The sequence below is a fragment of the Anopheles coluzzii genome, chromosome X (assembly GCF_943734685.1).
Source record: "Anopheles coluzzii chromosome X, AcolN3, whole genome shotgun sequence".
Classification (NCBI taxonomy): Eukaryota; Metazoa; Arthropoda; class Insecta; order Diptera; family Culicidae; genus Anopheles; species Anopheles coluzzii.
Window position 1 is genome coordinate 23,104,684 of NC_064669.1, and position 26,159 is coordinate 23,130,842.

General features: G+C 40.1%; 1 protein-coding gene and 1 long non-coding RNA gene across 2 annotated transcripts; one reads left to right on the forward strand and one right to left on the reverse strand.

The window, feature by feature from the left end:
- Positions 1 to 261: 261 nt before the first annotated feature.
- Positions 262 to 25,157, reverse strand: LOC120960932 (transmembrane emp24 domain-containing protein bai). The gene is made up of 5 exons (XM_040384432.2): positions 24,794 to 25,157; positions 24,615 to 24,735; positions 13,712 to 13,782; positions 538 to 664; positions 262 to 475 (listed from the first exon to the last, which is right to left on the reverse strand). Exons 1-5 carry the CDS (start codon positions 24,968 to 24,970, stop codon positions 357 to 359), a joined length of 615 nt encoding a protein of 204 aa, XP_040240366.1. The 5' UTR covers positions 24,971 to 25,157; the 3' UTR covers positions 262 to 356.
- On the forward strand, positions 11,288 to 12,762 carry LOC125906805 (uncharacterized). The gene is made up of 2 exons (XR_007452157.1): positions 11,288 to 12,409; positions 12,580 to 12,762. It is a non-coding gene; the product is annotated as an uncharacterized LOC125906805 (long non-coding RNA).
- Positions 25,158 to 26,159: the final 1,002 nt, after the last annotated feature.

Below are 26,159 nucleotides of genomic sequence, written 5' to 3' on the forward strand. Positions count from 1 at the left end.
TTCGTATTACTTACCTTTATAAAGAACTTTAACCAAAACCACATGTGAAATAGGCAAACATTTTTATTAAAATAAACGGATAGTTTTAAATAATCCCAGACTACCCGAGCTCTTATCCGAGGTATAAGATAATTGCAAGCCACAAATGGCTTGCCAAAAAGGATGTTCGATTTTAAGTACAGAATTAATTTACCGATTAAAACAGGCGTATGAGTCCAATCGGTTCAAAGCCTTTATAAAAAAATAAAGTGAACTAAAAAATTCTTCAAATGTGAATAATGCAACTTGTTATTTCAATTATTTATTTATTTAATGCAGCCACATCAAGATGTAAGACAGTCCAACTGCATACATGTTTAAATTAATTTCTTCGCGATAAAGTAGCGTCTCAAATATAGCACCTGCCATGTTGCGAGCCCCAACAAACAACTCATGCTAAAAATGCTAAAGAAAAGGACTCGACTGTTTGTTGATTCTGGAAAAAGAAGTAAAATTTGAGTTAAATTTGTGTAAACATTTTTGTTGTATTATACCAACCGTTAGTGTCGCGCATTTCTTCTTCCCGTTTTCTCATCAATGCAAAATCTTGAACAATTGCATCGGACAAATCCTCTAATCGTTTCAAATCCACTTCTAGCGGTTTTAATTTTGCTGCTTCGCCAATCTTCAAGAAAAAAATACATGCAAAAAAAGTAATAAGCATTAAATTTATGCATATTATTTTTGTTATAATTGTTATATTTGTTATATTTATTATTATTACAATATTTGTTACTTATATTACATATTATATTAACTCTTTGATGTCATTGCAGGAAAGTTATTCGGCGTGCTATTTTACCAGCTCATTTCTGTTTACAACAATAATTTCTGTTTGTAAAAAAACACGTTTATTGTCTTTTTGTTACAAGAACTGGCTATCTTACTAAAACAAAAACTATGAACAACATAAAATAAACAGATGTTGTCGGTAGCTTGGAGCGATCAGACATAGTGTTCGATCAGTGCACATTGGGAAAAAAATCAAAAAACCAACTTTATCACAGATTATCACCCTATACATTTGCTTGCAATAGATACTTACACTTAGTTGAAACCAAAATATTTCATGTTTTATCTTAAACTTACTGAGACATAGGCCATCAAAGTACAAATTTTATGTTTTTTTGTCCCGATTTTGAGCTATTTTTTTACTTAACATAAACCATCATATTTTAGTACAGTCTTTGCTCGAGATACGCGATACACTCGAGTTACGCGAATGCGAGTTGCGAGAATTTTTTATTTTTGACTCAATTGTCAAATGAAAAATAATTTGCATTTTTTTCAAGAGTTTAATATCACTAAAAAGATAGAAATAACTGAACTGAGAAAACTAGAACAATTGCATCAAATAAATAATAAATTAAATCAATGAACTGAATCTAATAAAAAATAATTATCAATCAAGTATATTTTGGCTGTAAAACGTGATATTCGACTTACGCGAATGTCTCCAGAACGCATTATTCACGTAACTCGGGGAAAGACTAAATATGATGGTTATATTTTGATAATCAATGTGTCGTTGGAAAGGTGTTTTGTCATACTTCGATATTTTGTCTGAATATTTAGTAAAAACTTGTTTTTAAAGTTCATAAATGATTGAAAACCAAACATCACTGCCAAATTTTTGGATATTTTCATGTTGGAGAATGAATATTTTTATATTTAGGCTCGATTTTACTCGTGAGCCGTATATCATAGCAAAGATCGCCATTTTTTCCTACGTTTTGACGTTGAAATTAGCTGGGACCATCTGCGACTCTGAAAATTATTTAACTTTTTTCTTGAAACTAGTGCGAGCGATTTTAACATGTGTTGTTGTCTTCTTTATCCGGCGCTACAACCGCTTTGCGGTTTTGGCCTGCCTCAGGAGTGTCCGAAACCGCTCACGATCTCGCGCCTTCGCCTGCCAGTCCGTTATCCCGGCCTCAATGGCGGACGCTTCCACGCCATCTTGCCACCTCAATTTGGGCCTACCACACCTCCTCTATCCTTGTGGACGGCCTAAAAATACTTTACGGGCTGGGTCGTTCGTTTCAATGCGTACAACATGGCCAGCCCACCGGAGCCTGGCGAGCTTGATACGCTGTACGACAGTGAGGTCGCCGTACATCTCGTATAGCTGTTCAATATAACGGCTCCTCCATTGTCCTTCCACACATACGGGGCCAAGTATCCTTCTGAGCATGCTCCTCTCGAACGTGGCTAAGAGGGTTTCGTCAGATTTGGATAGTGTCAGTGGATAGTTTGGATGTCTCAGAGGCGTATGTGAGTACCGGAACTATATAAGTTCTATATAGTCCCAGCTTCGTCCGTCGCGACAGGTTCTTTGATTTGAACTATTTTTTCAGGCTATAGAATGACCGGTTGGCAGCCAGCATTTTTGGGCGCAACTCAGCTTCCATGCTATTGTCGTTGCTGACCTTTGACCCCAAATAGGTGAATTCTCGGACGACTTCAAAAGTGCGTTCACCTATCTGTACATCACGCCTACGCAATCCGAGGTTCTCTGCCGCAGGTAGGAGAGCCGCAGACCAATGATGTCTATATCATCAGCGTATGCCAGGATCTGGATTGACTTATAGAAGATGGTTCCCGTAGTATCCACCCTCGAGTCGCGGATGGCCCTCTCTAGAGCCAGGTTAAATAGGAGACAGGCAGGCCCGTCCCCCTGGCGCAGACCCTTTGGGTGTAGCAAATGGTCCTGAGAGTTTTCCATCCATCCTCACCTGGCAAGAGACGTTGGTCATAGTCATTCTAACTTGCCTTATCAGTTTGGCTGGGATTCCAAATGAGCTCATAGCGTCATAGAGTTTTACCCTGGCTATGCTATCATATGTGGCTTTGAAGTCAATGAAGAGATGGTATGTGTCGTTTCTGTATTCAGCCATCTTCTCCAATATCTGCCGCATGGTGAAGATCTGATCTATCTCTTCGACGTGCGGGACTGAAGGATCCTGAAGGATCAGGGATAATATTTTATAGGCGGTATTCAACATCTAATCAGGGAGAATATTTTATAGGTGGTATTAAACCCCTGTAGTTGTTGCAGTCCAACCTATCTCCATTCTTGTATATGGGGTAGATGATACCGAGATTCCAATCACAAGGCATCGATTCGCTATCCTACACCTCAGTAACAATTTGATGAATTTCGTTTTCTAGTCGTGCACCTCCATTCTTGAACAATTCAGCTGTAATTCCGTCGGTTCCAGGTGCCTTGTTATTTTTCAGTCGACGGATAGCTTTTCGTGTTTCTTCTATGCTAGGTGGCAGTAGCATGACACTATCTGCTAGTGGCGCTTCTAGCTGTTCGTTAAACTGGTCGTTGATTAATTCATCAAAGTACTGAGCCCACCACGAGAGGACTTCTGGCTGGTTACTAACCAGATGTGTTGTTGTTTGACCGTTCAAATAGACATAGAGCGACAACGTCTCGGGCGACAAAAAGTAGCCCAAAGTTTCACTCTTTCATAGCCAACCGTGAAAAAAGCGTAATACTTAAAAACCGTTTTTAGTAAAAAAAACTTATTCCGCCATCGTTTTAATTACAAACAATTATTTTTGATGCTGTTAACTACTACGCAATAATGCAATGTTGTGCGCAATAATTATTAAGTTGTATTAACTGTCTTGATGATTTTAGTATAGGACTGCCCTGTATAGTAAGAGAAATTGTATTGAATGAAGATAAACTGCAGTAAATAGCACGAGAAATTGATTTTCATCCCGGCGCTTGTATGGCCGTTGCCCACTGTGCAGTGAGGCCCTTCACGATTCTAGTCAGTTTTTTGTATGGAGTTTGGCAGCTGGAGGCTGAAATCATGGCTGATACACTCCATACAAAACCACACACAAAACTAGCCAGCGATTTTCAGCCTAGATTATTTAGCCTTAAGCCAGAATTAGGTTCGAGTACTAGCTCAAAAAAATGGCAAAACACGGTTTTGTTTACATTTACCCCAAGGTGCTTTTCAAGAGATCAGGTGGTGGAATCTAGAATCAAAGTGTATGTTGTCCAGGTGGTTTCATTGCATTTTGTATAACCACGGACTGTGTAGGAACGAGGTCCCGTATTGTAGAACGATTTGACAAGTGGCCAAAAGTTCGTTACTGGCAGTTAGACATCTAAGAGCCCTTTTCGATTGAAATTTTATTTGTGAGTAAAGAGATAAATCGGTCTGGTTATTGCAAGAAAAATGTTAATTGGTTCAAACATTTTACAGGAAGAGTATGTTTGCCTGTAGTAACAGTAAATATTTGAGGAAATGATGAATTTTCAATGGCGTTCTGCTGTCAAATGCCATCCTCGATGACCAATCCGATTTTGGCTAATTTTTGACTTCGTTCCTACACAGTCTTTGTTTATAACCCAATTTTGAATGTCACTTTTTGATGACACGGGTGAAAACTGTTGCTCAAACAGACGTTCTGGTAACTTAACAAATACACAAAACATTCTTAAAATCTTCATTCAGAAGCAAAAGCGATAAAACCCAGCTTTTTAAATAAATACACTTTGGCTTAAGCTCACCTTAAGGCTGGTTGAGTATATTATACTCAATTTGATAGCTGCTCGAAAACTGCTATACAATGCAAACAGCGGTGTGTGTGTGTGTGTGTGTGTGTGTGTGTGTGTGTGTGTGTGTGTGTGTGTGTGTGTGTGTGTGTGTGTGTGTGTGTGTGTGTGTGTATGTGTGTGTGTGTGTATGTTTGAGTGTGTATTGGTGTGTGTGTGTTTGTGTCACTAGTACGTAGAATAGATTTGTTAGTAGTTTTTTTTGTATTTTGGGTTAGGATTTTGTTGTAATTTGCAGGACCACTGCCCTCGCGATCAGTGTTTCTTCGATATATTAACAATCTTACAGTCTTCCTTTACCATGGTCTTCCGAGGACGTCGGGGTGACTTGCCCGTTTCGGTTGTCCGAAGCGCGTTTGCCACAAAAGTGCGCGATCGTTCCATAACGAACTCGATCGTTTTGCGCTTAATGCCAGCAGCCGCCATTCGCTTTTTCGATATGGCGCTGATAATCGTCACAATGTTTGCATCGACCCATTGTTACAAAAATTGCTTGCTTGGACCGTCAAGAACGCACTGGTTACAAACTTGGACACAACTAATGCCGTGCACTGCCTGCGTTCTGCTTCTATACGCGATGAATTACATCGTTGTCGAGCAGCGAAAAAAGCGTTTGAATTGAAACTATCAATGAGTAAGCGAGTGAGCGTCTACCCATTTAAATCGAGAACAGAATACTGCCGCGCTCGTGAAACAAAACGCCAATTGAAAAGTTCACCTGCGCGCCAGCTCAATGCACGCACAAAGTTTCCCATGCACACACGAGGTTCAACACAGAGATGCACGCAGGCCTTGCAATGGCGTGCATTGGCGAAGCACGTGTGAGGGAATGCCGAGTTCATTGCTATTGTGCGCGTTTCCGTTTCGCACCGCTGTCGCATTCACATTCATCAAACAGCACACCTGCGTTCTCGTCCGAGGAACAAGCGCTGCTGTTGATGCAAACTGTAGCTGTTAACCAAGTGTGACGTACGCTGTTTCACACGAGATAGACACACATAATCAGAATGTTTTCAACGCAATATGACGTCTTGTCAAGCTACGTTTCATCGGACACAAACCCGCGCACTCGCAAATACACATTAACAAGCACACTCTCTTTCTCTTACACATTAAAAAGCACACACACACACACACACACACACACACACACACACACACACACACACACACACACACACACACACACACACACACACACACACACACACACACACACACACACACACACACACACACACACACACACACACACACACACACACACACACACACACACACACACACACACACACACACACACACACACACACACACACACACACACACACACACACACACACACACACACACACGCACGCACACACGCACGCACACGCACACACACACACAAACACACACACACGCACGCACGCACGCACACACACACACACACACACACACACACACACACACACACTAACACACACACACGCACGCACACGCACACACACACACAAACACACACACACGCACGCACGCACACGCACACACACACACACTCACACACACACACTCACACACACACACACTCACACACACACACACACACACACACACACACACACACACACACACACACACACACAAGTAAAGTGGTAAAACAAGAGCACGGTGCGAAGAAAAAAAAATCCCTATCTTATTGTCCGATACTGTACGTCAGCTGGGTCAAACTCATTTCTTCAGAGGGCCGCAAGTACAAATTTTCAGTGATTCGCGGGCCGCAAAGTTGAGAATGGAAAATATACCCCAATATTTATGTAAAATACTTTTTTACATTTTTATTGTTAAACAAATTGACTTTTTGTACTCCTCGCATCTTATCTGGAATCGTTTGTTATGTACAAATTCGCGATGTTATTTTTATATGTGCTCTTTTTTATATGAGAAAAACTTTTTAACGTACTTTCAATGTTATTATTAAAATAAGACTTTTTTCATTACTCGCGTTCTCTTACGGCAGTTCTGCTAGAAAATATCTGTCAAACACACTTTTTCACTGAAGTAGGAGAAGTCTAGCAGCCTGTAGTGAATCTTTGTCAAGCAATCCGAGCTATCCATCAATGGATGAATAACAAACATATTTGCTTGCAATTTTTTGGCAGATCAAGAGAAAAATTGTAATAACACGTGTTTAAACATTATTTTTCGCTAATTTCCAAGTTCCAAGTGTTCTGGTGAGATATTCATTTCTTATAACAAGAACCCGTATTTTACGAATAACTTTTTTTAAATTACTATAATTTTATCTGACGAAGAGTCGTGGTGTGTGATCCCATACAGATCGGCAAATCTGTTTTTGACACTTGAAGGGAGATGATTCGCGAATTGAGGAATTGAGGACTGTGTGAGCTAATCTATTAATAAGCTTTGTATTGCAAGGCTTCGGCATTTCGATTATTTTTATCCTTAATCTAAATCCTTTAGGCTTAAGCGTAATCATATAATTTTGGATTTGATTTTTAGGGAGGTTGGAAATTACATTAATTCGTCTTGCAGAATGTTGGGTACAAATAATTCCAACTTGGCTACAATCATTTTTATTAACATTTATGGTGGCATGTTTATGACAAAAAACAGAAGTGGCTCCAATCGTGTGTGCATGTGTGTGGATGTATGTTTGAATGTGTATTGATGTGTGTGTTTGTTTCACAAGTAGGTCGTTTCGAATAGATTTGTAAGTAGTTTTTTTGTGTTTTGGGTTAGGGTTTTGGTGTGATAAGCAGGACCACCGCCCTCGCGATCAGTGTGTTTTCGATATATTAACAATGTTACGGTCTTCTTTCGCCGTGTTCTTCTGAGGACGTCCGGTTGACTTGCGCGTTTCGGTTGTCCAAGCGCGTTTCAGTTGTCTAAGCACGTTTCGGTTGTCCGAAGCGCGTTTGCCACAAAAGTGCGCGATCGTTCCATTACGAACTCGATCCTTTTGCGCTTAATGCCAGCAGCAGCCATTCGCGTTTAACATATGGCGCTGATGATCGGTACAATGTTTACCTCGACCCATTGTTACTAACATTGCTTGCTTGGACCGTCAAGAACGCACTGGTTAAAAACTTGGACACGGCTGATCCCGTGCTCTGCCTGCGTTCTACTTCTATACGCGATGAATTACATCGTTTTGGAGCAGCAAAAACATCGCATGGATAAAAACTATCAACGAGTACGCGAGTAAGCGTCTTCCCTTCAAAATCGAGAAAAGAATACTGCCGCGCTCATGAAACAAAACGCCCATTGAAAACGTGGAAACGTGCAACGCAGAGATGCACGAAGGCCTTTCAATGGCGTGCACTGGAGAAACACCTGTGAGGGAATGCCGAGTTCATTGCTATTGTGCGCGTGTCCATTTCGCACCGGTGTCGCATTCACATTCATGAAATAGCACACCTGCGTTTTCGTCCGAGGAACAAGTGCTGCTGTCGATGCAAACTTTAGTTTTTATCCAAGTGTAAACGCACAATGTTTCACATGATAACACACATAATAAGAATAATTTCAACGCAATATGACATCATGGCAAGCTATGTTTTTCAGACACAAACCCGCGCACTTGCTAATACACATTAAAAAGCACACTCTCTTTCTACTACTACACACACACACATGCACACACACACACACACACACACACACACACACACACACACACACACACACACACACACACACACACACACACACACACACACACACACACACACACACACACACACACACACACACACACACACACACACACACACACACACACACACACACACACACACACACACACACACACACACACACACACACACACACACACACACACACACACACACACACACACACACACACACACACACACACACACACACACACACACACACACACACACACACACACACACACAAACACACACACACACACACACACACACACACACACACACACACACACACACATACATACACACACACAAACACAAGTAACGTGGCAACCCAAGTGACATTTGCTCGAAATTGTTTTACCATATCTGCTCGATTAGTACTCGATACGCCTGAAATTGTGGATTTGTGTGTGATCAAGTGTGTTAAAAGCGCCAAGATTTGGTGTGATCGTAAATTAGACGTTCCTCTATCGATGGACGATGCCGTCGAGCTCATTTTTCATTCATAGCTATGGTTTTTTGATGAAAAACAAAAGCTAATTTTATGTGACGTTATTCTATAAAAATGGGTATTATTTAAGTATAAAATGGGTACATGACCAACTATAACGATAGGAAATATCGTTTCCGAGCGAATCTAGAAGAAAGTAACGAAAAAGTCGCATCACATTTGATTTTAAAGGACTTTTTCTAAATTCCCTTAAACTGGTGCAGTTTAAGGGAAGTTTAAGGCTCCAGTTTAAGGGAATTTGCTCGAATTCCCGAATATTCGTGCTATAAAATGTCAGTTGGGAAAACAAGTGCACGGTGCATTGAAAAAAAAGGGTCCTATCTTAATGTCCGATACTGTACCTGCTGTACGTCATCGAGTGCAGACGTCCTTCCAATTACGCCCATAATACAGGGTTTTCCAATTGAGTTTAGACTAGCCGCATACTTTTTTTGAATAGTCGCAATAGATTCTTGACTAGCATCCTCTAGTTTTGATTACGAGCAGTGGATTATTGACTAGGAGCAATTGATTTCAGCAGGTCCCTGCATGACAGCCTAAGAGCGTCGTGTTTATAATACCCGATGTGACAGATCGGCTTGAATAATAATCTGTGGATAATATTTAATATCATCCGCTCATTAGCTGAAAGCGTTTGTTTTACTGCTATATGTCATCCACAAAATAAGATATATTTTATCTGATAGGCTTTTGGTGCTATTGTTTTGATTTTATTAACGCACAATACAACACAAAAGCACTTAACGGCTGAATTGAAATATGCAGTAGTGAACCCACAGGCATAACCTAACCAAAAGCTAGATTAAGCAAGTTTTTCAGAGTGACCATATGTAGTTCTATCGATTTTCGATCGAATATCGGTTTACAATTGAGCACACTAAAACTCAGTTTTTCTAACCAAAAATCAAATATTTTTCTAAGTATTGACCGTTCAACCATAAAATTGGAATTTAATAAAATTTATGAGTGAACAAAAAGTTATTTTTACTGAAAATTACCAAATTTTCTTTAGATTTCCTACCGATAACCTCTAAAAACAATCTGGACACTCCGCGCCAGCAACCGGTCTGTTGAAATCAATTGCGTAGTCAATAATCCATTGCTCGTAATCAAAAATAGAGGATGCTAGTCAAGAATCTATTGCGATTATTCAAAAAAAGTATGCTGCTAGTCTAAACTCAATTGGAAAACCCTGTATTACCACCGTAATTAACGAAATAATTATGTGATCACTTCCGAGAGTCGCCACATATACTCATGTAGTTTCCCAAGTATCCCTTGCTTCTGTGAATCGATGTAGGGGAAAGCGGGGCAAAATGGGCATGTTAAGCAGTTTATTGAATATTCCTTTGAATATGCCATAAAACACAATTTTTCTTTCATTATTGCATGCCTCCACCATTTATCTATGGATTTAAATTGCCACAAAGAATGAAAACAACTTAAAAACATGTAAATAATGTAAAATAAAAGTTGATGTTTTCCGAGAAGCATTTTTGACACGCGGGGTAAAATGGGCATAGCCCTGGGGCTAAATGGGCATATGTAAACAAACTGTGAAACGTCAAAACACTGGGGCAAAATGGGCCACAACAACTGCGCTTAGGTAATGGTTTATGCTTTTGCGCACGTTTCGTGAAAGGTATTTTCGTTCTATCTTTTGTTTTGCTGGTCAGAAAAGCCCTTAAAATTCTTCCAAAAATATGTTATCAAAATTAAAACAGTTTTTACACGTTTAAATCTACAAAATCGAATGTTTTTAATCTGTGCCTGATATCATTATTGAGGCGACAAATACAACACCATAGCCTCACCAAACGCCGTATGTCAAAAGCATCTGCCCATTTTACCCTAAGCGTAACTGCCCATTTTGCCCCACGTGAAGCATTTTTGTATTTTTTGTTATATTTGTAAAAATACGCATTCAATCGCCTTGCTTTCTTCAGACATAGAAAAATCATATCTTTAAAAATATATCATGTACAACTTCAACGCATCCCTGTGACACTGGTTTAAGCTTATTTTCGAAGTGGCAAAAATTACATCAATATGCTACTAAACCTTATTTTGCATTTTTCTTGGTTTTTTGTCATGTAAGGGTTATGAAACTTACATGGTGTTCATAGAACACTCCAATGAATACATCTTTTTAGTCAAATAATGCTTAAATAGAGGGTGCCCATTTTGCCCCACATGCCCATTTTGTCCCGCTTTCCCCTACTTGATATTATTAGGTAAATTTTGAGGATTTAACGCATTTCACAATGACCGATATTTGCGTTACTTGCTCGGTACTTGCTGACATATACGTGTAATAGTGTTTGTAAACGCCGGATCCAGAACTCCTGTATTAGTATTACAAGTGCCGTGTACAATAAACTCACTAAAACAGACACGCAGTGCCTCTGGTTTTTTGTTTGAATTGCCTGAAAGCGCTACGTACTGGCTGATCCTTGATGCTATCCTTGATGCTGCAGGACCTGTCATCCGCTCTTTCATTTCTTAACCGTAGAGTTGGCAACCAGATTTACACACGTAAGTTGGCAACCGGCATACCCGGGTATTCCACTCGTTTTGATGCAAAAAATTAACGATTTTCATAGGTAAACAATGCTTTATATATTTTAATGCTGTAAGCAAGTAGTGCCGACCATATATTCTCTTCTATTTCATTTATTCATTAAGTTTTTTTCATTTTATTATAAAAATAACGGTCAAATTGAAATTTGGAATCGCTTGAATTTGACTCGAAAATTGGCACAATACGAAAAGAAGAAGAAGAGAAACGTCATTCTCCATATATGGAATACCCGGGTATGCTGGTTGCCAACTTACGTGGTAAAGTTAAAAAAAATTCAAAATATAATACTTACAGGCTGTTTAAAATTACAACTTATGCACCAAAAAATCATAAATTAAAAGTTGATGGGCTACGGAAAATTTCAGGCCAATAAAAGCAGTGAATCAAAAGTTATTGCAGTTTAAAGTTGAAAAAAATACCTGAGTATCCGGTTGCCAACTTAAAGGTTAAAGAGCAATAAATAGAGGAATTTGAACGTTGCGGGGCTTCGGCTTTGGACGAAGCTAAAAAAGTGTTAGCCACTGCGCTAAGTGATATGGTTTCCTCGAGCAATAGGCTAAACCCATACCACTCTACTTGCACCCACAACATTACTACGCGAACCATGACTCACCGCACACACAACAAGACCTCTCCAACACATCGAAGCGTACCCTACTAGCAATGAGAATGTAAAAGTGTGCGTCTTTCAGGCGAGGGGCATGTAGAAGCCGGGGGAGACGGTTGGAAATACGCGGAATTACGCGGCGGCGAGAGCGTGTTTTGCTTTCTACACAGTTTTCGCACTCACACAATCACACATGTGTGAATGTGTGCGTTCACTTTCAGCCAGCGCGCTCAGTTTGGTTTTCTCGCAGCGGCTTGCTGGTGTCGGTGTCTCGCTCGCACTAGTGCAGCGAGTGTTCCTCGTGCGTTCCCTTTCTTGCTACCACACAAAATCGTCAGTACAGTTCAAGCCTTCGCAGTGTGAGGCCGCGCGCGTTTTAGCCTAAGTCCCGGGCGCTCGATGTAATTTGAAGTGAAGTGTTGAAGTGTTGTTTATTTCAATTCACATTATTACGGCCTCGGTCGTATTTTCAAGTGTTGAAGTGTTGTGCGCATTGAAATAAAGCAGCGTTAATCTTTCATAATTCATAATATGTAAATTATGCTGCTTTATTTCAATGCTTTTTTTACAGTATTCAACAAACACAACATACAGGCAGTAAGGCGGGTGCTTGAAGTGACGATTTTTTTTAAATATTTATAATAAAAAATATGTGTGGTTTTGTGGCAAGATTGTGGTTAGCGATGTGTGGAACTGTGCCTTAAGTTTCAATAAAGTGTTAAAATATCAAACGAGTTTGATGTAATTAAATTTATTTCGATGCATGCGATTTTATTACGCAGCAAATCAAAGTGAACGAAAGCGCACAGCGCACAACGCGCAACGAAAGAAACGAGGGGGAGGGGATGTTCAGCGCAGCGCGCAAGTGCGGCAACAGCGCAGCGCAAACCGAAAGAAACGCGAGAGAGCAAGAACAGCTGATCCGCGCATCCAGCGCAGCGCGAGAGGAAAAAACGGGAGGGAGGGGGTATCAGCTGATCAGCTGTTTTGTATCGCGAGAGCGCCCCGTGTAATTTGAAGGCATGCGAGAGAGCGCTGCGCGCGCTCACTCTCAATTCGGAAAAAAATCACTGCGCCTCGACTATGGCGGACAATACAACTTCGACCGAACCCCTTCCCCCTGTTTCTACATGCCCCTCGCCTGTAAATTTTGCTCTCTTTGTCTGTCGGGTAGACTCATCGATCGCTCACCGCCTCCAAGGGATACGGTCCCTACATTTCTTACGGGTACAACAGCACAGCCAACATCGTCTCACCCTATTATGACGGTACCCCGGTGACGGTATAAGATTTTGGTTGTACCTCACTCGTACCGCTCCTTTGCGAATCCGAGGTGGAACGTTCGTCAAGGAACAACTATTGACCGATGACGTCAGCGTACCAAACATGTCAATTGTATGCTCGAATCATTTAATAGCGGGCTGAACCAGTCAATAATATCATAATAACACCAAAGGGGAAACAAATAGTCTCTCATGAAATAAAATGGACACCGAAATAAACCGGATAATATGACACTCAGCTACTATGTTATAACCCTTTCACAATTAATCTCGAGCTGTTGTTGGGCTATTCTTATCTCCTTCATTCTACCTCCTTTGTTTTGCACAATGCAATGTATTGGCTAGTAATAGATATGCGGATGTACTATAGCAAGGAATACAAAAAAAAACAAATTTCAGGAATGCAAATGATAAACTTACCCCCTCGTAGCTCTTAGTTTCAATCCCTTTCTTTACATCCAGTGCCACTTCTTGTTCAATTCCTCTATAAGCTGAAAATTCGGAAAGACATAAAAAACTATGTAATAAACAAATAAACAAATATTTATGTAAATATTGGTGTCGTCAAAAAAAAACAAAAGGTCTGAAGCAACATAGATTTGCGTTAGTAAATATTATTCAGTGCTGTTACAGAAGTCTCATTTTCAAAACCGCAAAATTCGCACCAAGCCATTTGAAATCCGAGCCAATACGAAATAAACTATCAAAAGTATTTAATATAGATAGTACACATTCGCGTCAAGCCCTGAATTTGCCGCGGCAATTGCACTGCAGTTGGTCGACGTCCTGGGATCAAAAATGTAGTCATGCACATCATAGAGCGCACAATTAGCGACGCGCACTAAGTGTGTGTCGAGCGTACAAAATAACTAATTAATAACGGTTGAGCAGCGCTCCCCATTAGACTCATGTCGCAACTCGTGCGCGCGACCCATTCATTATTTGTTCGTAGAACGTGTGTTATATTTATTACTTATTCTATTTGGCATAAATGTCCCACGGGGATATGTTGGCCTGTACTGGTTTTCGAAACTTTATTCAGTACAGTCTTTCCCCGAGTTACGCGACACTCGAGTTACGCGAATTCGAGTTACGCGAATTTTTTATTTTTGACAGTTAAGATGTCAAATCAGTACAATTTTCTCCATCAATTGTCAAATGAAAAATAATTAGCAATATTTCAAAATTTTAATTCACTAAAAAGTCAGTAATAACTGAATTCTCCACACCAATTGAATCAAATAAGTGATAAATTACATAAATGAACTAAATTCAATCAAAAATCATGATAAAGAAAGTATATTTTTACTGTAAAACGTGATATTCGACTTACGCGAAAATCCGATTTACGCGAATGTCTTCGGAACGCATTATTCGCGTAACTCGGGGAAAGACTGTACCACACAGCTGACACAGCGAACTATTCTAGTAATTTGTCGAATCCATAAATTTTCTGAATAAAATATTTGGTAAAAGATCATCATTACATCCTATACATAGGTAATACTTATTCCATAATCGGTGCCAAGCACTATTAATAGTAAAAGCTTCGCTTTTATACGAAGGTTTAAACGAGTTAACGAGTGGAACTCTTAGTTCAAAGAAATTAGCATTATGTTATGCATTATGATAAGTATGAAATCAGGAACTAGTTTGTGTGTTAGTGCTGTGTTTGGTTGAATTGCTAAAAATTCACCAAGTCTGATTTAGTAGCAACTTCTATGTTGAAAAAAAAATGAATAAAATATGATTTTTTAACCCATTCAGTGTTTTGCCCGGGTCTCACCGGGAGATAAGTCAATCCTTGCTACGGGGATACGGTCCATGGGCTTGAACCCATGACGGGCATGTTATTGAGTCGTTCGAGTTGACGACCACGTACCACGGGACCGCCCCAAATCTACTACTCCCTCAAATCTACTACTCCGCAATATTGGCTGAGTCGGGACAAGGAAAACGCATGACAATAAGAGGCAGATGTAGCGGTATGTAAGATATAAGATACAATAAGATGATGGTTCATTGCGCAACATGACTGCAACATACTGCGCGTTAGGTGAGACAACCGTGCGCACTGCATTTAGCCGGATCAGCATCAACTGCAGAATGATCCACAATGAAACTATGCTTACTGTAACGTGCCCAAGAGGGCTGAAAAGATTATGACTGTATCTGTCAAGAGTGATGGCGATATCTACCATGTGATGCTATCACTGTACTATGGTGTTGATTAAGAACAACCACGTTATAATTAACGATACGTCAAATTAGAAGCAAAATCTGAAAAATGTGGGGCGGCAAGAATAAATAAAGTAGTTTGCAAGTAAACGCGAATTAAGTTAATTGATCTGGAAAGGCTATAAGGTGTTGAACCATTCTTTTCTATAACAATATAGATCGGAATATTAGAACTATACTTTGGGAATGGTTATATAAGGGGATATGGTAACTGTTGAAATTTGATATTTGGCGCAACAATAACAATTGTCTCATACACAAATACCAATTCCATTCAATACTTCGAAACCAGTTTCAGGATAATAAAATAAAATTTTGACGGCGATTTTGGATATGACTTTTTTGAAATTTAAGACCGGGAAAATTTACATTGAAAAAGTTCTAAGCATCTATTACTTATTACCTAAGGTATGAAACATAAGTCGGAAAAAAGGGTAGAAATGGAATTCCAACCACGTGCGATATCATATTTTTGTAGTTCAATCTTACATTTATGGACACAAAAAACAGAAGATAGATTGAAGCAGAAGTGAGCATTTCAAAAATTGTGTGTTTTTAAGTACGCAGATGGGATTGGATCTAAACATGTTGTATATGTATGTACCCTAATTTTTTAATCCACTGCACATCAATACGTTATAAAATGAACACGTTGTAGAGGTTACTACTTAGCTATGTTTTCCAAAAAATCACACCGATAACTAAAAAATAATAATCAAAAAATTATACATTTGTGCCAACCAGGTCTGGAACGAATCAGTTCGATTGAAAATAAGTAGGAATGCAGATACTGAACCTTCTGTTTTATCAAAATGGCCACAAAACTCGCCAATCATGATTATCTTTGTTATTACTTATAAGTGTTCGTAACTAAGATTCATTGGTACTTTACGTGCATAACAAATAACCTTATTTTTGAACACCAGTTAAAAAAATTTACAAAATTGCGTGACTTGGTTTTTTATGGTTATTTAATGTTTAAGATTTACATCAGTATGGATCAAAAGTAGCCTCATCGATATTTAACGGTTCTTCAATGTACAGTAAGAACTGTCAGGAAGTTACAAGGTTAACACATTTGTGGTGTAACGCATAAGAACAAATAGGTGTTTGAATTATGGTTGTAACCACTGAACATGTAGAGTTTGAAAATAATTCGAAATTTGAGGACATCCAGTAGATTTTACCGGCCCTTAACTAGTTTAATATAAACCTACAAAAACTTACATTAAACTGGTGACAATTTTTTTAACCATTTTTGCAAAATCACGAAACTGTCAAAGGGTTAACGAAAATTCTGATTGAAAACTTGCTTTAAGCTCAAATCTCAACCACTAAACCACATTATCATTCTTCAGTTTATCTAGTCTTTTTAGCGCATCTGCCCCCTCACTCAGTAATTTTTCACGTTGTTCCACCACAACCTTTAAACACAGACTACTTTATGGTTGTAATGTTTCAGTTTCTTCAACTGAGTAGTAATAATATTCGTTAACTCTTCACTAGCTTCTCTTTTCATTTTAACAAAGTTCTTTTTAACAAGTTCCTTTTTCTTAGTGTTTATCTGTAAATCTTCATTATTTTTCTCCTGTATTTCATTTTCTATTTTTTTTTTTTTTGTTGAGTGTCTGTCTAGCAAACTTTGCTTTAACAACAATTGCTTGGGTGGAGCAAACTTGTCTAAATGATTGTAAAAAAAAATGCATTCCACTGATAATATGTTTTCGATGGTTCAATAGTTCTTCTGACATGCATGACATCTGTCATAACTAATTTGGAAATCAAAAAGCGTCTTCCAGCCTCCGCATTTGAGTGATAAATTCCCAAGCGAAATTTTTCGGGGATAATGAACATAAACTCATGCCATCTCTTTCAATTCATCAACTCTACTCTCTCACACGCATCGATGACCTTTTACACATCTCTTTGTTCATTGTGCTATATTTGAAGGGCTTAATACTGATAGATTACGATTCATGTTCATGAAGTAGTTATGGTCAAATGGTAATGGTGTAATGTTTGCACCATGGTCGATATGAGTTCAATTCCATTTTTATTGTTTTCATTGATGATTTAAAGTTTTGATTTCTTTTTAAAACATCCAGCTTCAATAACTTCAGACCCCTTTACGCATTGTTAGAAATGCGTGTTTAAAAGTCAATCTGTTATTTTTATTGTTTTATTTATTTCTTTTCATTCATTTAGCATCATTACCTCTTCATACAACAAAACCAGCAAATAGCACGATAATGAATAATAATATGGTGGCGCAACTGGCAAAGTGATTCGAAGTAGAATTAGAGATGTAATTGGTAGCATCAATGATGAAGCATGAGCATGAATTGGAACATGAGAGGAGGGAGTGAATCCGAATGGCATGAGTTTGTGTTCATTATCCCCGAAAAATTTCGCTTGGGACATGCATATTCCTTCTGTAAGAGTGGTGATGATCTGTTTATTTGTCTCACACTTCGTTAAGCAACTAGGCAAAATTATATAATCAACATTTTTAACTCCAGTTTCTAAACACAAATAATTGGTTTCAAAAACATTGGCTGGTATCATTGAATACGTTCGTAGCGGCGGCGTACGTCCCGACACTCATTTTCCTAACATACCTGATGGTTGATATAGTTTTTTACCGCGACGTTGTAGGGCCGGACACAAGAAATCTGTTGCCATCCCTAAAATTTCTTGTGAGCGCCGTACGTTCCCGCTACATACGGATTCAATAATACCAGCCATTATCTATAATTTCTACTTCATAAACTTTCCCCATCCAACCTAGCATAAAAGATTTGATACGTTCGTAAATTTGAAAAAAGAGCGAAATCATTAAATTCCAGACATTTGAGCACTGCACACCTCAATAACAAATTTTGGAATTCTTGATTTGATACCTGTTAGATGTAATCGGTGAGTAGTGCACCGACCGCTATAGACGCACATCGATCATCCTCGCTGGATGCTATGACAGCGAGATCAATAGGACAGGTGTACGCGTCAGACGGATAGCGAGGACAATGTATGTGTGCGTGAGACGTAAGATAAAAAGCGAAGCACGCGGTTCAGGCAAAGAGCAATTGTAAATTATAAAGATAAAATAAAAGTGAACTAAATTGAAATATTATCAAACAATACCTTTTATGGATAGTTCTGGTGGCAGTGTTGTAGAAATACTTCGCTGATGTGGGGGTGGGTCTGAAGCTTCTAGAAGATTAACATAGGCTCTCCATCTCCTACTCCTACAAAATACGTCCCCGTCGTAGAGAACGGTAACATGCCTCTCAATTATCCAAGCTTGGGTATACCCAACCCCTTGGGAGGATGGGTAGCATAGGCTAAATTGAGAGAGGAGTAGATGATTGATCTTCATGACTTTACCTGGAAGCGTCTGTACTCTATGTCAGGAGCGGCTTCCCCCCAGCGTATGTCTCTTCCCGAAGGGCTGCGCTGGCTTCTCCCGTCTTGGCTTACTGCAGGACTCTAAAAATCCAGCGAGCGTAGCCAGCACCCTCGTTAAAAACCGCGTGCAAGGAATAGTCAACAAGAAGAAGCATCGTATCGGACCAATCGATTCAGACCCATGCACCGAAAGAGGTCTTACGATTGGAAGCTTGGGACATGGAACTGCAAAACCCTCTCATCGGATGTGAAGACCCGAATAGCATACGATGAAGTATGGGCCCGCGGTTTCGAAATAGTAGCACTGCAAGAGATATGCTGGAAAGGCGTGACGGTGCGCCAGTACCGTAGCAACTGCACGATCTACCAGAGCGGTGGAGAGACGCGCGAGCTCGGTACTGCGTGCATGTTGCTAGGTGCGATGCAAAAGAGGGCCAGTCAACAAACAGAGGTGCAGGTTGACGATTCGTGGCAGATTCTTTAACCTGAGCATTATTAATGTGCATAGTCCGCACCTTGGGACCACCGATGACGAGAAGGAGGCCATCTATACGCAGCTGGAGAGGGAGTGCGACCACTGCCCAAAACATGACGTGAAGGTCGTCATCGGAGATCTTAACGCTCAGGTCGTCATCGGAGATCTTAACGCTCAGGTCGGACAGGAGGAGACATATAAACCAACGATTGGATGCTTCAGCGTCCACCAACTGACAAATGACAACGGCCTCAGACTTAAAAACATTGCTTCCTCCAACCATATGAGAATCCACAGCACCTTCTTCCATCATGGACACCGCCATAGCTACACCTGGAGACATCCGGAAGGTGATTCAAAGTCCCAAATCGACCACGTTCTGATTGACGGAAGGCTCTTCTAGGATATTATCGACGTTAAAACGTATTGAGGCGCAAACGTCGACTCGGACCATTTCCTGGTTATGGTAAAGCTGCGCCAGAAACTCTCCGTGGTTAACCACCAACAGAGTCAGCCCACCCCCAGACTCAACCTGGACCGGTTGAAGTGTGCTGATGTAACGAAGGGATACACGACAGCGCTCGGGAAAGCACTACCGGCCGACAACAACATCGCCGCGATGCCCCTCGGCGATCACTGGCGTATGGTGGAACGAGCCATCAGTACTGCGGCCGAAAACAAGATCGGCCGCTTACCACGTAGAGAGAAAAAGGAATGGTTTGACGAAGAGTGCAGACGTGCACTTTCCGAGAAGAGTGCAGCGCGCGCCCGCATGCAACGGCATGAAACCCGTCAGAACGTGGAGATCTATAGACGACTGAGGAAACAGCAAACCCTGCTCTTCCAGCCCAAGCAGCGCCGTTTTGAAGAGTCAGACGAACAGCAGCTGGAACAGCTTTCTCAGTCGGGAGCCACCCGCTTGTTCTACAGGAGATTGAAGAAGTCACAGAGCGGGTTTGCTCCTAAACCCGCAATGTGTCGGGATGCGCAAGGAAATCTCCAGACGGACGAGCGGGATGTGATCGAAAGGTTGAAGTGCCACTACGAAGGACATCTGAATGGAGCAGAGGCAGGAGAGGCTGGCGCAAGTGGCAGAACAAGGCAACTACCACAGCAGCAGCACAGCAGAAACAACAACGACAGCATCGGCGCAGGCGACGAGGTGCCCCCGCCATCTCTGGATGAGATTGCCAACGCCATCAAACAGCTTAAGAGCAATTAGTCTGCCGGCAGCGATAGACTGTCGGCCGAGCTCTTCAAGATGTGGTCGGAGAGGCTTACCGTCGAAATGCTGTCGTGAAAGTCTGGAAGCAGGAGGAACTACCGGAGGAGTGGAAGCGGGTATTTATTCATCCAGTCTACAAAATTTCGAATTTCCGAGCCATCACTGTTCTGAATGTCGCCTACAAGATCCTGTCCCAGATCCTGTTCTGCAGACTTGCGCCCCTTGCAACAAATTTTGTTGGCAGCTACCAAGCTAGGTTTGTTGGAGGCAAATCCACCACAAACCAAATTTTCACTCTACGGCAGATCCTCCCGAAGTGCCGAGAGCGCTAGATCCCAACGCACCACCTGTTTATCGACTTCAAGGCAGCCTACGACACCATAGATCGGAAGGAGCTATGGAGCATCATGCAGCGGTACCACTTTCCTGGGAAGTTGATCCGGCTGTTTGGAGGCCACCATGAATGGGGTGCAGTACAAGGTGAGAGTATCGAACTTGACGTCGGAATCGTTCGAATCTCGCAGGAGTCTGAGGCAAGGTGACGGACTCTCCTGTCTACTCTTCAACATCGCCCTGGAAGGTGTCATTCGAAGCGCGGGGCTAGACAACGACATCCGTGGCACGATCCATATCGGTCTCTCCAATTTCTTGATATCGATATCATCAGGCAGGACAACAGCGAAGGTGTGTGAGGGGTACACCCGACTCAAACGCGAAGCAGCAAGAATTGGATTGAGAATCAATGCGACGAAAACGAAGTACCTGCTTGCCGGTGACTCAGACCATCTGGGAAGCAGTGTACATATTACAATAGTTTATCAACCAAACTAACACCTCTTTCATGAACAAAAAACATGTAGGTGTGTGAGCAGTTTTTGTGAAACTGCAACACTAGCCTGCCGAAATCTGGTACATTTACCATAAATTCTCTTTTTGTTGAATATTAAAAACCATTTTAACACGTTCAGCGCTATGGCGCTCCCTAAGGACCGCCAGTGAACTTTCCCCTGTGCCGGCGGAGGTCCGCTCGGATCGCCATAGCCGTTTTGATAGGAGAGTATTTTCTCAGGGACCAACAGTGCATATTCTTCATAAGAACATCGTCGACCTGTATTGTAATGACATTTTTTTATTTTCCTGTATGATCTAAAATGAAACATAAATGCATTTTAAAAGAAATTGAATTTCTAATGAATTTTATTAAAACAATTCAAACACATGCGAAGTGTTTTGACCGATAGCTTAAATTTGGAACTCTTCGTAAACACAAACTCACTCTGATGTGATCACAATTGCTATGACCACATCAGTCAGTTGTGAATTTTGCCAAAGCTATCCAGACATCACTTTGGAGATTTTATTGTTTGATTTCTAAAGCAATGTTTACTGAGTGCATGGTCTGGCTCTGTACTCGCTTACAGGGTTTCACACTTTATCTCAAGACCGCGGGACCCCTTCCCGAATCTGTCTTAGCCAAAGCCAAGACTGCGGTATGATGCTTGAAAACGTTGATGATACCTGAATTCATCGGATGCAATGCTGAATCTGCGGCACATTTCTCGAAACACACTGGTCCGCGCCGAGGACATGCGGTCGAATATTTTTATACACGGATAACCTTTGCAATCGAGTACTGCGAATTCGCGTACAGGCGGTCCCCGAGATACACGGTTAATGGGGACCGAAAACGTCCGCAAAATACCGCGTATCTCGAATTTCCGCGTAAGTCGAATCTCTTGATTTCCAGCTAAAATATCACTAATTTTCGTGTAATTTTGCAAGTAGGGGGTAGTTTTAGCCTCGTTATGAATTATTTGAGGTGATTCTGACAGAATATAACAGTTTTAAACCTTTTGAAATAGTTTTCAACATTCCATCGAAACGGAAATTATTTGGCAATTTACAATTGATGTGTCAAATCAGTACAATTTGCTCAAAGAACTGTCAAATTTAGAAAACCGCGTATCTCCGAATCCGCGTATAAGAGGTACCGTGTATCTCGGGGACCGCCTGTATATCGAGTATCGCGTACTGCGGATAATTGCTGTACATTATCCTTGATCGGATGCGATTTTATAGGAAGGCCTGTCAAAATTTTATATAGAATTTGACAGATAACGTCGGACATGCGATTTCGTCGTACGACGGAATCAAAAAATTTTGATTTCGTCGGACTCCGCATCCGATTTTATCTGTCAAACTAAATGTGTGGTGTTTTGTAGGTACAATCTCAACTTAATTTTTATAATCGTTATATTACTAAAATCATCCAAATAATCGCAATATCATACGAAAAAGCGTTTGACAGCACGTGCGATAAAATCGCAGGCGATGAAGCACAGACACGGCCCTAAGGCAATTATCCGCAGTACGCGATACAGGCGGTCCCCGAGATACACGGTACCTCTTGCACGCAGATTCGGAGATACGCGGTTTTCTACATTTGACAGTTCTTTGAACAAATTGTACTGATTTCACACATCAATTCTAAAATGCCAAATAATTTCCCTTTCGATCGAATCTTAAAAACCATTTCAAAATGTTTAAAGCTGTTATATTCAGTCAGTATCATATCAATTAATAAATTTATTGGCTAAAACCACCTTTTACTTCAAAAATTATCCAAAAATAAATGATATTTTGACTGGAAATCAAGAGATTCGACATACGCGGTATTTTGCGGCCGTTGTCGGTCCCCATTAACCGTGTATCTCGGGGACCGCCTGTACTCGATATACACGAATTCGGAGCAAACGGCCGCAAAATACCGCGTATCTCGAATTTCCGCGTAAGTCGAATCTCGTGATTTCCAGCTAAAATATCACTAATATTCGTGTAATTTTGCAAGTAGGGAGCGGTTTTAGTAACCTTATGAATTATTGGATATGATTCTGACTGAATATAACAGTTTAAAACCTTTTGAAATAGTTCTTCACATTCGATCAAAACGGAAATTATCTGGCAATTTACAATTGATGTGTCAAATATGTACAATTTGCTCAAAGAATTGTCAAATACAGAAAATCGTGTATCTCCGAATCCGCGTGTAAGAGGTACCGTGTATCTCGAGGACCGCGTGTACGCGATGCCTCTCAATTTGACAGCTCCACGTCTTTTTTTGCAAATATTTTAATTAAATGAAATATTTTAAGCTCTTTTTGAATTTCCTTATTGTTCTTAACGCATTTTGTATTAAATTTGTGCAAAAGATACCTGTTTTATAACAAAAAACTTCAATGCAAAACTCTGTGGCGATATTTTTCAACCCTCGAACCAGTATTGTAAACTATTTTTTCATAGGAATCCGCTACACGCGAAAACTCGAGATAAGCTATTGTGCTCGGTGTCGTACAATAGCGTATATCGGTTAATGACTGTATAAACATATACAGGCGGTCCCCGAGATACACGGTTAATGGGGACCGAAAACGGCCGCAAAATACCGCGTATCTCGAATTTCCGCGTAAGTCGAATCTCGTGATTTACAGCTAAAATATCACAAATTTTCGTGTAATTTTGCAAGTAGGGGGTGGTTTTAGTCACTTTATGAATTATTTGATATGATTCTGACTGAATATAACTGTTTTAAACCTTTTGAAATAGTTTTTAACATTCGATCAAAACGGAAATTATTTGGCAATTTGCAATTGATGTGTCAAATCAGTACAATTTGCTCAAAGAATTGTCAAATTTAGAAACCCGCGTATCTCCGAATCCGCGTATAAGAGGTACCGTGTATCTCGGGGACCGCCTGTACAAACAAGAACTGATTGACCGGCAATAGATACTCATTTTGAAAGAAATATTTCGACAGTAATCAACGATTACTTAACTTACAGGCAAAACGAATGCATTAAAAAATTAATGAACTGTGGTAAACAAATTTAGTATTTAGTTTTGTGTAGGATTAGTCCGCATCAATACGTGGTTCGTTGAATTGAAGATCGATTAATATCAAGAATATCAACGATCATACTTACTTGACGGTACTTGAGAAATGAAACAGATTTCAAATGTATCATATAATTCTGACGTAAACGAAAATTTTCCTTTAGAAATGTCTTCCTTTTGTGCCAATATGTGCCCCTTGGTATCACGAACCTGAAATATAAAAAAATGTTGAGATAAAATAAAAATGAAAGAACATAATAAAACATACCACATAATCAATCTTTTGGCCAGGTGCTTTGGTGATCTCATATTCACCAGCAACAATTTGATTGCCGTGCATTTCGTCTCTCAGGCATTTTTGTGCGTTAGGTGCTAGCCGGAACATAATCGCGTTCGTTTGTAGAACTACTGTACTACTGAATAGCACCAAAATTAATATAGACATTTTACGAAGAATTGATAGTTGACACGTTTGCTTCCTCGAAAGTTACACTCTAGTTTATAACGGTTCTACGTAACGCACCACAAAGTAATACACCATCGAGGCAAAACAATGATAAAATTGTGTTAAGGCAAAAATATCGATGAGCTGGCTTTAGTATTGAAACAAATGTACATCAAGATTTATACATTCACGAATAACAATGACATACGCTTATAACCATTTCTACGCATTACCCAAAATACAAAACTTAACTTATTCCCAAGGTAAATGTATTTTGAGGGATTCTTTTAATTTACGACAGAAAAAAATCGAGCAGTTTGTGAGCTCGAATATGGTCGGAAAATATTGAAGTGGTTTAGAGCAAATTGACTTTTCTGAAATTTGACATTGGACGAATACTGTTGCACGCAACAATGTTGTTCAGAAATATATCTCCAATGTTGCTGGATCGAAAAATGTATTACGTAAAAAAGAACGACCGTCTCCTTCTCCGAGTTTATTTTTTATCATCCATTAGCGAAATACAGCATAACGCGTTGACATAATTATAAACAGGTGTCCCCCAGATACGCAGTTTATCTTATTCTAGGATACGAAGTCACACGGCTTTTGAAATGAGTGGCCCTTTACGATTTTAGTCAACTTTTTATATGGAGTTTGACAGTTGGGGGTTGAAATCATATGAGGCAGGGGTCTAATGTTGTTGCGCGCTACATTTTGCTGACAAAAGCCAAGGATAATGTATTTAGAAGGTTGATTTTTATCGCTTTTGCTGGAACAACTTCACCTTGTCATTAATAACACCTTGTTCGGGATAAGCCCACCTGTATAATAAACCCAGTTTGGGCTTAAGATTCAGGTGGGCTTATAGCGCTACCAAAGGTTGTAGGTAAACAAGTGGTAGAATCCAGATACATCAAGGAGATGAGGTGGTAGTCTGTAGAGCCAAATTTAGTCAGTGTGGCCAGATTATTTTTGTGGTTTACTATAGGACCTCCAAAATTTTATCGATTGTTTTCGGTACAAGCAAGGGCTGACCACAGATTTAGCTTAAACGACTGGTAAATCAAATATCCATGGAAAATAAAGCTCCATAGCTTCACTGTTTTGCGCAATACATCGCGTTTTCTATCTCATTATATTATTGCTGTCCTTTTCTTGCAAAAATTCTTGACAAGCTTTTTTGAAT